Source organism: Giraffa tippelskirchi, chromosome 4 (genome assembly GCF_054371585.1).
Source record: "Giraffa tippelskirchi isolate mGirTip1 chromosome 4, T2T-mGirTip1v1.2.pri, whole genome shotgun sequence".
Classification (NCBI taxonomy): Eukaryota; Metazoa; Chordata; class Mammalia; order Artiodactyla; family Giraffidae; genus Giraffa; species Giraffa tippelskirchi.
The window spans coordinates 7,569,219-7,581,763 of NC_137278.1; the positions used below are offsets into that span (position 1 = coordinate 7,569,219).

Genomic DNA, 12,545 nt, shown 5'->3' on the forward strand with positions numbered 1-12,545 from the left:
GAAGTAAGTCTTCTCTAAAATAATAAAGTCTGATAATTAAAAGAGAGAGTAAATGAACGAACCTATAAAATAACTGGATTTAATTATTGCCAGCTCTGAATCACACTCCAGCTCTGGGCCCCAAGGTCTCCATGTACAAAGGAGAGGTTTGACTTCCGCGCTCGACCTGAGCCAGAGGACAGCGCTCTGGCAGTCCAAGGTTTCTGCGCACTGGGACACTCACGCCTGCGATGAGCTCAACACCACCACCCACCCCTGGCCCCCACACCAGCTACGACTCCAGCTCACGGGGTGCCGCCCCCTATCCGCCCCTAGGTAGCCCACCCAGCACCTCCAGCCCTCCCCTGTCCACGTGATCTCACCGCCCCGCACCTAGGCCACGCCCACGCGCGCCACTGGCTCTCCAATTGGACGGCTCGAAGGAGGTGTTGCCGGAAGAGGTGAGTCCGATTGGCCGAACGGGGCCGACGGCGTGCGGCGAACATGGCGGAGCGCGCGAGGAAGCGGCCTTGTGGTCCGGTGGGTGGAGGGATGTGAGAGCCCTGCGGGAGGGCGCGGGGCTGGGGTCAAGAGACAGAGCCGCGTGGGGCCCCGTGGCGGGGTCGAGTCGCCCCTCTAGCTCCAGGCTCGTCGCTGCTCCGCGGCCGGAATCCCCGAACTTGTTGCGTGCTTGTGGCCTCAGTTACCCCTGTCCCGATGAGCAGCGAAGGCGGGAACCGGGTTTGAGTTGGAGCCGGGGCGGCGTCGGAAACTCATTGCCTTACCGGAGCCCTTAGTGGCAACTCTGTCCGGGGCTCGGATTCGGGAGGCGGGACCCGGCTCGCCTTCCCAAGCTCTTTCATGGCGTATCTCTTCTGATAACCAGGGCGGCAGTGGGCAGGTCCTGTCCCCCTAAACCTATTTCCTCTTCTCTCATTTAACTCATTTAACAATTTACTGAATGCTTACTATGTTCCAGCTATGGTCCCATTTAACAGTTTACTGAATGTTTACTATGTACCAGCTATGGTCCCAGGCACTGGGGGTACATGTCCCTGCCCTCCTGACGCTCTCTCTTGGGCAGTATTGTGTGTGTGAGTGTGTTTGTGTGTGTGTGTGTGTGGGTGGGTGTCCCTCGTTTCCTCATCACCCTCATTTAAAGGGGCTTCCCTAGTGGCTCAGACAGTAAAGAATCTGCCTGCCAATGCAGGAGACTCAGGTTCGATCCCTGGGTCAGGAAGATCCCCTGGAGGAGGAAATGGCAACCTGCTCCAGTATTCTTGCCTGGAGAATCCCACAGACAGAGGAGCCTGGTGGGCTACAGTCCGTGGGGGCACGAAAGAGTTCGACACGACTGAGCGACTAACCAACAGCAACTCATTGAAAGGAAGCGGACAGCTGTGGAGCGACAAGTAGGAACCCTCACCTCAGGTGTGACCATTCAGCCTCACTCCTGTATCTCCCCTGACTCCTTTTCCAGGGTGAACATGGACAAAGGGTCGAGTGGCGGAAGTGGAAGCAACAGAGTAAGTCAGGGACTGGGGGGGGTGGGCCCAGTGGGGAGCCAAGTGTCTCTGCTCACCTCCGCTCCTCCACTCCATCAGTGTGCAGCTGAATCTTGGGGAAAAGCCACCAGGTTTTTTTCCCTCTAGGTCTCACTAGTACCCAAAATGGGGACGAGGAGGCCAGAAGCCCTGGAAGACTCCTCTGACTGCTCTCTGGGCAGCATTGGAGTTCCCAGGCTGACCTACTGAGAGGACACCACCTCCTGGGCTGTTCCAAGTCTTTTCCACGTCCAAGTCACTCTTCCCTCTACCAATTGGGATATCCTCTTATCCAGAAAAAGAGGAGAAAAAGAAGTGGAAGGATCTCAAGATGACAAAGAAACTGGAGCGGCAGCGAGCGCAGGCGGAACAGGCAAAGCGCCAACAGGAGGAAGAGGCAGCTGCCCAGAGCGAGGATCGGGGTGAGCAAGCTGGGTCCTGGGGAGGGCAGAGAATGTCACAGGCGGAAGGGCCCTTAGGGGCCCAGACATCTTGTCCTGATGGAGAAACTGAGGCTTGGAGAATGAGAGGGACCCAAAAAGCTGAGCCCTAACCTCCTACTTAGGTGGATTTCAGTTCTCTGGAGGATAAGTGTCATATATCAGAACTTCTAGAACCTCATCATTGTAATGTCTGTTTTTACTTTTCTTTTAGTTCCTTTAGCCAGACTTTATTGTTTGAATATTTGCAACTGCTATTCTATACACAAATTTTCTTACAAAATTCTATATTCCATATTGCTAGATCACTTCACTCTCCATTTTTATGCCACATTTCCATCCAGATCTATTTCTCCAGATCACAATCTGCCTGATGGTGTGTTGTTTTGTTCAGTTGCTAAGTTGTGTCCGACTCTTTGCAACCCCATGGACTGTAGCCTACCAGGCTCCTCTGTCCATGAGATTTCCCCGGCAAGAATACTGGAGTGGTTTGTCACAGTTTTTACTTTTTTATTGAGCACTTTCTGTGTGGTTTATTTCAAAAATCCCAGCAAAGATTGCAGTTAACGTTTCTCCAGCTGTTAAAGTGGAAAGTACAATCCAACTCTTTTGCGACCCCATGGACTGTAGCCTACCAGGCTCCTCTGACCATGGGATTCTCCAGACAAGAATACTGGAGCAGGTTGCCATTTCCTTCTCCAGGGGATCTTCCCAATCCAGGTTTTGAACCTGGGTCTCTTGCATTACAGGCAGATTCTTTACCACCTGAGCCACCAGGGAATCCTCCAGCTGTTAATACCCACTTATATCCAGGTCAAGAGGTATATAGATACAATTTTACAGAAGTGAGGCTGCTTGATCCATGCACTTCTGGACCTGGTTTTTCTAATCCCACATTGTGTCCTAGATATCCTTCCATACATTGTGTCCTTCTGTACATCTGCATCTACCCTAACATATTGTATCTTTCCTCCTCCGTCAGACCCGAAATTCTGGAGTATCAGGGGGCTGTATTTTACTCTGTAAGCCCAGTGGTTGTTAGTGATGATGGTGACATAAGGGACAGAAGCTGAGCATGTCAGCTGTCTCAGACACCAGGAAAGCCCTTTATCTCATGTGGCTCCCTTTGGATGACTGGGAGCAAAAGTGTGGTGGTCTTTCTGAAGTCAGCTGTTTTGCCTTTTGTATGACTTTGGGTCATGTATTTGACCTCTTTAGGCTTAAGCTTCCCCAACTCTCAGTGGGGATCATGGTAGTACCTACTTCCTAGGGTTATTGGTTAAGTCTGTACCCATAAAAGGCACTAAGAATAACTTTTTTGTTGTTGTTAATTTTGTGCAGGCTGCTCTGCAACATGTAGGATCTTAATTCCCCAACCAGAGATTGAACCCATGCCCCTTGCATTAGAAGCACAGAATTTTAACCACTGGACCACCAGGGATGTCCAGTAAGAATAAATATTAACTCTCATTATTACCCCATTTTGATGCCTGGAGAACTGAGGTAGTAGGGGACAGAGGATGTGAATATAGGTCAATGCCTCTAACCACTCCCTGCCATAGCTAGTGGTACGTCCTGTTTATGGGAGCCCTGGAGACCGCCAAGTTCATTTTCTTCCTGGGGAGATTGAGGTCTGGAGAGGGAATCTATGCTACTTATCTCAAATCTCCTCCCAGTAAGAAAATTTTCTAACTCTAGGCTCTGGGGTTAGAGGAAGGGAGGGGAGAGATGGCCCTGGCTGCTCTAGCTGACCATGAACACCTTTGTCCTGCCCAGGGCGGCACTATACCCTGAGCGTGGCCCTGCCAGGCTCTATCCTGGACAATGCCCAGTCGCCCGAGCTTCGCACCTACCTGGCCGGCCAGATCGCCAGAGCCTGCGCCATCTTCTGTGTGGATGAGATCGTGGTGTTCGATGAAGAAGGCCAAGATGCCAAGTGAGGGGCCTCCAGCAGGGTCCCGGCGGGTGCAGGGAGAAGGGAGGGGCTGCCAGGATTGGCTGGGCTGCACTTCTTTCCCCGCCCTCTTGCCTGGGCCGAGAATCCTGTCTGAATGCCCCCACTGTCACCCTGGTGGGTTGAGTTGCAGATTACAGGCGCTGCTGAGGTCATATTGGGGGTGGGAGAGCTCTCAAAGAGATCCCGGTGGGCTGGACCCCTGTCTTTCTCTCCTAGGACTGTGGAGGGGGAATTCAGGGGAGTTGGCAAGAAGGGGCAGGCGTGCGTGCAGCTAGCCCGGATACTACAATACCTGGAGTGTCCACAGTAAGGACAGACCTCCTAGACTGGGGCGGTGGGCAGTCACGGTGCAGGTTGGGTGGGACATGGCCTCCCTGGGAACTTCCTGAGCTCTGCGTTTTTTCCTAGGTACCTAAGAAAGGCCTTCTTCCCCAAGCATCAGGATCTGCAGTTTGCAGGTAAGGCTGGGGGAGGGGACCTGACCCCCATTTCCCATGGATCATCCTCCAGGCCCTGAGAACTCACGGTCCAGTTTGGAAAGCAAGACCCATGCCTGATGGCACACAGCAGGTCTGTGGCCGAGCTGGATCCTGGACCAGTTCCTAGCCTCACCCCCACCACCACCTCCATGTGCCTCTCCACCTCCCAGACTCTTCCTGGCCCCTTTCCAACTGCAGGGCTCCTGAACCCCTTGGACAGCCCTCACCACATGCGTCAGGATGAGGAATCCGAGTTCCGAGAGGGTGTTGTGGTGGACCGGCCCACCCGGCCGGGCCAGGGCTCCTTTGTCAACTGTGGCATGAAGAAGGTAGGAACTGGAGGGGGTGTCGAGACATGCTTCCCAGACACTCACAGGGTTCGAAGGGGACGTAGAGGGAGTCCTGGCCCCGGGCCTCTCTGCCTACCAGGCCCCCGCTGATGCAGATCTGAGCCAGAGAAGTGCCTAAAATGGGCCTCAACAGATAGAGCCAGGAGCAAAATTTACTGTTTTTTTTTTTTTTTTTTAAAGCATATCAACAGAAGATAGCCCTTGTGCTAAAAACAAACCAAAAACAAAACCCTGCAAAATCAAGTTCAGAGTCTCTTTGGGGCTGCTCCAGTGTGATGCCAAGCTCTGGATTGGAGCATTCATTTGCCACCTATTAGTCTCATGTCTCCTAGAGTCAGAGGCAGAAACATTTAAACACATGGGGATCCCCTTCCCTCAAAAAGAACAGACCTGAGAGAAGGGGCCGAAAGCAGACCAGGATACCCAGACTCAGATGAAGGGAGAAACACACGTGAAACCCTCCAGGGAGAAAGCCATTCTGAATTCAAAATTGGAACAAGGGACTTCCTTGGTGGTCCTGTGTTAGGACCAGGCTTTCACTGCCAAGGGCACTGGTTCAATCCCTGGTCAGGGAACTAAGATCCCAGATCCCGCAAGCTGTGCATCAAGGCCAAAATAAATACATAAATTGGGACACAACACAGACATCAGGTGTCCTTCATCACAGCTCCCATGTGGTCAGCATCTACTTTATGCCAGACCCCGTGCAGTGTAACTATAGCTGCTGTTTATGGAAAGTCTTCTACTGACAGATGAGGAAACTAAGGCTCAGAGGAGTTAAGTGACCACTTAAGCTCCCCAAAATGTAGGAAACTGGGATTTCATCCCAGAAATACTCCCTACTTTGTGCCAGGCCTGGACTGATCCTTTTCACCCATATCATGGGGTAGTCATTTTGCAAGAATGGTCTTTTGTGAGCAGGTCTGGCCCCAGGCGCTGGGGAGTAGGGCACGAAGGGTGACCTGGACCCCTGAGATGCTCCCGTGTCTGGGAGAGCTGTGACCCCTGCTGTCCTGCAGTGGGGGTGGGGGTGGAGCAGCAGGTTTTTTCTGGCTTCCTCCCAGGAGGTGAAGATTGACAAGAACTTGGAGCCTGGACTTCGGGTGACAGTGCGGCTCAACCAGAACCAGCTCCCAGGTATCCTAAAGCGTCCCTAGCCCAGCCAGCCTGCAGGCTCGGAGCCACTTCCTTCCACTTCCTTGTCCCCTCACCTCATCTTCACAGCCTGTCTGCTTCTTCTCCAGAAAGCAAGACCTACCGGGGGAAGGTCGTGTCGTCGCAGGACCCTCGGACCAAAGCTAGTCTCTACTGGGGCTACACGGTCCGCCTGGCCTCCTGCCTCAGTAAGCACAGAGCCTCCTCTTATGAACGTCTGTCTTCTTCTCTCTGTCTAGGGGACCTCAGAGAGCCCTGCTTGACCCAAAAGTCAGACTGGGATCCTAATCCTGCTAATATGCTGTGTGTCCTTGGGCAAGTGCTTTTCCCTCTCTGGGCCTCGAGTGCACTGCCTGGGATGCTTTTAAGGACTCCTGAGGCAAAGCATCTTTAAGGATGTCTGCCGCGGGGCTGGGAATGGGGGCAAAAGGGCCAGGTGAGTCAAAGGTACGCCACTTGTTTTTGGAGTTCCTTCCTCCCCAGCCTCCGCTGTTTCTCCAAGCTAGCTCAGGCACGGTCTCTGCCCACTCCAGCCCTGACTTTCCAGCAGGAGTGCCGGCTGTGGCTCCCTTATCTCCACCACCCCAATACACACATGCAGGCAAGTGACAGTGGCTTGGGGGGGAACAGGGTCCCCAGTGAGCTGGCCTCCCCGCCAGGTGCTGTGTTTGCTGAGGCCCCCTTCCAGGATGGCTATGACCTGACCATCGGGACGTCAGAGCGAGGCTCAGATGTGGCCTCTGCCCAGCTTCCCAGCTTCAGGTGGGTCCAGCCAGCGGAGAGGGCATGGAGCAGGGGACTGGACTGGTGGGGGCACAGCTGAACGGACTGGGACCCTGCTACATATGGGGGGTTGAGAGCCCTGGGGGCAGCATTCAGAGGGCTGTGATGGGCAGGCAGTGATCCCCTCCTGTGGGCAGCAGGCACGCTCTCGTGGTGTTTGGGGGCCTCCAGGGGCTGGAAGCTGGAGTGGATGCCGACCCCAACCTGGATGTGTCTGAACCCAGCGTCCTCTTCGACCTGTACGTCAACACCTGCCCCAACCAGGGCAGCCGCACCATCCGCACAGAGGTGAGCCCACCCACCTCCCTGACCTCCAGGCCCCACCTCTTCACCACCAGCAGGGCCTGGAGCCCCTCTGTCTGGCCAAGGGGGTTGCAACTCTTTCCCTGTCCCTCACCCACCCCAGGGCTGCCTTGAGCCAGCCTTCTGGGGTGGTCCCTTCACCCCCTCAGCCTCTCCCCACAGCAGAACTACAGCAGGGACAAGCTGAGAGTGAGCTGGAAGCCAGGAATCCTGGTTTTGGTGCCCGTCCAGCTGCTCCCAGGCTGACTGACCCAGGGAACCCACAACTCCTGCTCCAGGCCTGTTTCCTTAGCTGTACACTACGTGTCCCACTCCCCGTGTCTGACCATGGTGGGCAAGGCAGCCCTCCTCGCCGGCACCTCTGTCCCCAGGGGGACAGGATGCAACCTTCTCTCAGAGCCTTCCACCCGGGCAGCACAGAACGCTGTGCCTGTGGGCACCTGCTGGGGGAAGGTGCCACTGCCTCCACTGGTCTCAACGGTGGCGACCAATCACGTGGATGGCCTCAGTCTCCCTGTCCCCGGGAGCCCGGCCAGGTGCTGTGCACTTCCAGTCTCAGCCTCACGGCAGAAACCCCTGCTCCCACACTTCCGAGGGCCCTCCTGCCCATCACCTCCCCTTCCCCGGCCGACCCTGGGAGGCGGGTATTATGATCAGCCCCATTTTACAGAGGAGGAGACTGAGGAGCAGAGAGGTGAGGCCCTTTCTTGGCAGGGCCTACAGGTGGCCAGTAACAGTAGGATGAAGCTGAACCTGTCTCCCCGCCTCCTCACCACCCCTGCCCCGGACCCTGCTGATTGCAGCATACCCCACGGGCCAGGGTCCTGGGCAGTGCCTCCCCACACCCCCTGAACCCTGCTGATGGCAGCATACCCCAAGGGCTGGGGTCCTGGGCGATGGGGCCATAGCCTGTTGCTGTGCTTGTCTTCCAGGAAGCCATCCTCATCTCCCTGGCTGCCCTGCAGCCTGGCCTCACCCAGGCAGGTGCCCAGCCCAGCTGAAGGTTCTGTGGGGCCCAGGATGGCAGAAAAGCAGCAGTGAAGCCAGAGGTTCCCACGGGTTACCTGGACAGACACACTCGAGACTTGCTTCCAAAAATAAAGACTTTTAAGTTGACTCAGTCCCCCAAGCCCACAGTCCAGCTGGGGCTGCCCTTACTTGCTGCCCGCAGTGATGGCCTTCAGGCTGCCTGCCCGTGCCAGGATGTTTGGCACAAAGAGCAGCCCTGAGGCCCGCTCAATGCTCTCAATGGGCACCAGGAAGCGCTCCAGCGGGATCGCCTCATCCACCGGCGCGTTGGGCATCACGTAGGAGCGGAGTTCGATCTGCCCGCCTGCCGCCTCCAGGATCAGCACCTTGAAGAAGTGGGTGGGCACCGCCACATGGTTCTTGCCGATGACTTGGTACTTCACGTAGGACTTCCCGTCAGCTTCCGTCCTGTGGACAGAACCAAGCACATGGTGTTTCACGACTCCCAGGGGGCTTGTTCAGACCCAAGGCCACCATCTCCAGGAAGCCTTCCCTGATTGGACCTCCAATTTGTGTCACCTGCAGGACCACCCTCTCAGTGTGAGGCTTCTCTGCCTGGCTTGGCTTGCCCAGGAGACTGGGAGCTCTGGCAGGGTAGAGACTCATTCTTCCCTTGTTTTTCTCATGCCCAACACTGGGTTCAGGGAGAGTGGGTGGTGGCAATAAACGCTGCAGAAAGAATTGGGCCTTCATTCACATCCTCCTTGTGGACACTTGACTACTGTCTGTCTCTCCCTGTGGAGGGTGGGGTTGTGATAGCAGAATGCCGAGCACCAGCACACGGCCTGGGGCAGAGCAGATGCCCAGAACACTGGACGGGTGACTCTGGCTAAGTCTCCGAGGAGTCCACTCCATTTCAGCAGGCCAGAGGAGGCACTGGCTAATTAAAGTGTATCAGTGCCTTGGCAAACCTGTGCTGAGTCCTTACTACGGTGACATCCATCATCCCACTGTCCCTTAAACAACTATGTGGTAGATAATGGGTATTATCCCCATTTTACAGGAGAGGATGTTGAGGTCATTTGCCCAGGGCACTCAGAGGCTGAGGCTTCGCTGGTGCTTCAGTGGTAAAGAACTCGCCTGCCAATGCAAGAGAATGTGGATTCGATCCCTTGGATGGGAAGATCCCCTGGAGAAGGGAATGGCAATTTCCCAGTATTCTTGCTTGGGAAATCCCATGGACAGAGGAGCCTGGTGGGTTACAGTAGCCACAGTAGCCCGCCAGGCTCCTCTGTGCATGAGATCACAAGAGTCAGACACAACTGAGCGACTAAACAACATCAAACCCAGAAACTAGGTGACAGGGCCTGGGTTCCAACCCCAGCAGAGCCAGATGCCTGGCCACAGTCCCTTGCCTCACTCATCCCAGTCCTCAGCAGAAAAATCACCCAGCAAGCCCAGGGGAGGTCAGTCCCTTCCATCTGGGAGGCCAGGCAAGCTGCACAGGAACAAGAGTGAAGGCTCAGGGTCAGGAAGACTGAGTTCAACGCTGGCTTCAGGAAGGGATGCCCCAGCAGAGGAGACTGAAGGTGAGAACCCCGTGCAAGGTTTCTATCTGGGCAAAACATGAGTTAGGTGGATGTGACAAGCGATGACATAGGAGAGGAACAAGGGTAGATTCAGGGCTTGGTACACACTGGCAGAGATGTGGGTACCCCAAAGGTCTCTGTAGAGTAGAATCAGGGGCTCAAGGTAAGGAATGAACAGACTTGCCCAGAAACCAGATGAATGGGGACCTGGCAGTGTTGACATAGAGTCTGGCGGGAGCCTGGTTGGGATGACCGGGAGGTGCTGCTGTCCCCAGGCACCCCCAGCTCTAGCCTTACCTGGGTAGGAAGAGCGGCCCCGTGCAGACGTAGACATTTTGGTAGGTGCGGGTCAGACTGCGGCTGTACTTTTCCAGGTTGTTCCAGGCATTCTGGTTGAGGTGGGGCACCTGGCAGGAGAGGTGGGCTTCAGTGAGACTGGCTGGGACACTTGTAGTCAGAGGGCTGCCCCAGGCCTAGGGGCAGGCACTAGCACAGAGCCAGAAGGTTCCAGCAGGGGGGTGGGGGTGGGGACAAGCATGCAGAGGAAAGGGAGGTTCACGGAAGGAGAGTCACTTAGCCCAGACAGAGCTCACAGGGGTGCTAGCTGCCCCCACCTAGATTGGGAGAACTAGCATCCCAGGTCTCCGAGCTGTTTCTCAGCCCCAAAGAGCCGTATGAAGGGGCAAACCTCCCAGAGAGAAACAGGCTTGCTCCCGCCCCAGGAGCTCATGGGAAGACCAGCTCTTTCAACCATCTCTCCCTTCCTTCTCCCGAAGTCTGAATTGCAGAGCCCAGCAGGGAAGGTCAAAAATCTGAATCAACCACCTGACCTCTCAGGTCCTTGGCACAGTGTCCACTCAAATGGGTGGGGGTCTCTGCTCCTGGGTGAGCACCAGTCAGGTCAGAGGCTGGGACCTCACAAGTCTCACTCAGAGCCCCACCATCCACCTCCACGGGGGTGTCAGGCCCTGGTGGGAACAGGGCTAGAGGAAGGCCGGCTAGTCCAGGGTGCACAGGGACTGCTCCTAACAGCCACTGTGGGCACCCATCTATGCGTTTACTCGTAAAGGCAGGCAGAGTAGGACAATGGATTAAAAAAAGCTCAGGGTCCCCTAGACAGACTGCCTAGGTCTCCTCCCACGGTGTGACCCTGGATCGGTCACTTTGTCTCGCTGGGACTTTCCTCATCATAGTTCTTATTTACTAAATGCTTGCCAAGAACCAGGAAGCGTGCCTGGTACTTTTATGTATGTGGACAGTTATCTTCAGTTCCTCGGCGCTACTGCAAGAGGCAGGTGAATAACAGTTTCATCCTGATTTCAGGGAGGCGCCCGGGGGCCCTCGGGTTAAGATCAGAGCCCAGTGGGTGCTCAGCGCCTCACCGCTCCATCCCTCCCGCCGGCGGCGCGCGCGGTGCGTGCGGCCAGGCGCCTGACCTAGAGGGCGCACACTCGGCAACTCTCCCATTCTGCAAAGGGGAAAATCGAGGCTCAGAGGCGAGCGCTGGCCTCGCTTTCCGCCGCCGGGTTGGCGGCGTGGTGGCGGGGGGCGGCGCAGGTGCTACCTGGGGCGCGACGTTGCTCAGGTAGAAGGTGTCGTCCACTGCCTTCTGGCTCCAGCGGTGGTTGGCCGCGGCGGCGAGGTGGCCGCGGTCGAAGCCGCTGCCGCGGTAGTCGGCGTTGGTGGCGCGGTGGTACTCGTGCACCGAGTCGTCCTCGTGGAAGTCGCAGGAGCGGCGGTCGCCGTCGCCGCGGAGCCCCTCGGGCCGCAGCTGCTCGACCACCCAGAGCGCGCCGCGGGTGCGCGGGTCGTAACACAGCACGTACGACGCGCGGCTCTTGAGCTGCGCCACCCCGGGCAGCCCGTACTTGGCCAACTCGCCCGGGCCGCCACCCGCAGGAGCCCCGGGCACCGCAGGAAGCCCCGCCGCCGCCGCCACTGGCAGCACCGGCAGCCGGCTCAGCAGCCCCGGCGTCGCCCGCTGCCGCCGCCAGCCCTCGACAGCTGCACCCAGCCCTGCGCCCAGTGCCAGAGTCAAGCCAGCCCGAAGCAACTGCATGGCAGCGGATGGTGGCCGGGGCGCGGAGGGAGGGCCGGCCTGCGGCGCTGAAGGGACGCCGCGACCTCGGGCTTCCGACCCGGGAGGCTCTTAAAGGGGCCGCACAGGCCTACTGGGCCCCACCGCGGGGATGGAGCGGAGCGGAGGCGTGAGACGGCGGAACTTGGGTCCCTTCCACTCACGAACGCTACGAGGTACTGTCCAGCCCAACAGTTGGGGGGTCTGTGCCCACTTAACTGGATGAGCGGACGCCCTTTCTTTGCCCCTTTAGGACGCGGAGTTGAGGGGAGGGGGCGTGGCATCACCACGGCTCACGACTGGCCGTCTCGGAACCGACTCCGCCCCGTCCCGGCCCCCTCGGTCTCCACGGAGGTTCCCTCCCACTCAGCAACTAAGATCCCTAAAAAAAAAAAAAAACTTACCTTCGGATTTACAGGACTGAACTGAGAAAACAAATCAGGAATGCAAGGATTCCCTACCGTATTACTTATGATAGAGGCCGGGGAATAAGTAAGATACTCAGGGACTGGTTTTGGACATTTTTAGCACATCAGATAGAATATAGGGCGTAAAAATATTTTAAATTCATACAACAGCTTGCTCACCACCTGAGGTAATGGGGTGGCGGGGAGGCGGGGAGAGACAATACACAAAACTCTGCATCAAGAAAATGATTATCAATGTATCAATTATCTAATAAAAATTACATCTGCAAAGAAAAGACCAACACAAGTGATTTTCTGCAGATGGTGGGCTATAAATGACTTGTTGAAGTTCAACTTTTTTTCAATCAAAGAACTTACTATGAAATCACAATGTAATACCTCTGCCCCATTGCATACTCTCCTCCCTTATGCAGCTGCAAACTGCAGTTGCGTAAGAGTTGAACAAGCTCTTTGGACAATTTCCTAGCTTTTTCCTTTAACCACTCTAAGAAC

At 56.1% G+C, this 12,545-nt stretch overlaps 2 protein-coding genes and 1 long non-coding RNA gene across 12 annotated transcripts; 2 read left to right on the forward strand and 1 right to left on the reverse strand.

The window, feature by feature from the left end:
• Positions 1 to 476: 476 nt before the first annotated feature.
• On the forward strand, positions 477 to 8,700 carry SPOUT1 (SPOUT domain containing methyltransferase 1). Of its 10 annotated transcripts, none has more exons than XM_081586876.1 (12): positions 477 to 880; positions 1,460 to 1,505; positions 1,632 to 1,945; positions 3,740 to 3,899; positions 4,137 to 4,226; positions 4,329 to 4,378; positions 4,598 to 4,728; positions 5,814 to 5,886; positions 5,994 to 6,092; positions 6,564 to 6,666; positions 6,825 to 6,975; positions 7,923 to 8,700. In XM_081586876.1, the coding sequence occupies exons 3-12, from the start codon at positions 1,855 to 1,857 to the stop codon at positions 7,989 to 7,991; spliced, it is 1,017 nt and encodes a 338-aa protein (XP_081443002.1). In that variant the 5' UTR covers positions 477 to 880; positions 1,460 to 1,505; positions 1,632 to 1,854; the 3' UTR covers positions 7,992 to 8,700. The 10 variants fall into 10 exon arrangements, with proteins under 10 accessions (XP_081443002.1, XP_081443005.1, XP_081443000.1 ...); XM_081586879.1 differs by having other exon boundaries at positions 6,828 to 6,975; XM_081586874.1 differs by having other exon boundaries at positions 1,820 to 1,945.
• ENDOG (endonuclease G) lies at positions 8,080 to 11,635 on the reverse strand. The gene is made up of 3 exons (XM_081586892.1): positions 11,113 to 11,635; positions 9,846 to 9,955; positions 8,080 to 8,427 (listed from the first exon to the last, which is right to left on the reverse strand). Exons 1-3 carry the CDS (start codon positions 11,605 to 11,607, stop codon positions 8,145 to 8,147), a joined length of 888 nt encoding a protein of 295 aa, XP_081443018.1. The 5' UTR covers positions 11,608 to 11,635; the 3' UTR covers positions 8,080 to 8,144.
• Positions 11,014 to 12,368, forward strand: LOC145544292 (uncharacterized). The gene is made up of 2 exons (XR_014081323.1): positions 11,014 to 11,801; positions 11,879 to 12,368. It is a non-coding gene; the product is annotated as an uncharacterized LOC145544292 (long non-coding RNA).
• The last annotated feature ends 177 nt before the right edge of the window (positions 12,369 to 12,545 follow it).

Bases quoted from the DNA above. Each gene is read 5' to 3' on its own strand.
- SPOUT1 (XM_081586872.1), top strand. From the start codon at position 484: ATGGCGGAGCGCGCGAGGAAGCGGCCTTGTGGTCCG. The intron at 3,900-4,136 runs GTGAGGGGCCTC...TTTCTCTCCTAG, and splicing joins GAAGAAGGCCAAGATGCCAA to GACTGTGGAGGGGGAATTCA. The intron at 6,667-6,824 runs GTGGGTCCAGCC...TCCTGTGGGCAG, and splicing joins GCCCAGCTTCCCAGCTTCAG to CAGGCACGCTCTCGTGGTGT.
- ENDOG (XM_081586892.1), bottom strand. From the start codon at position 11,607: ATGCAGTTGCTTCGGGCTGGCTTGACTCTGGCACTGGGCGCAGGGCTG. The intron at 9,956-11,112 runs GTAGCACCTGCG...CTCTCCTGCCAG, and splicing joins TGAGCAACGTCGCGCCCCAG to GTGCCCCACCTCAACCAGAA. The intron at 8,428-9,845 runs GTAAGGCTAGAG...TTCTGTCCACAG, and splicing joins GGGCCGCTCTTCCTACCCAG to GACGGAAGCTGACGGGAAGT.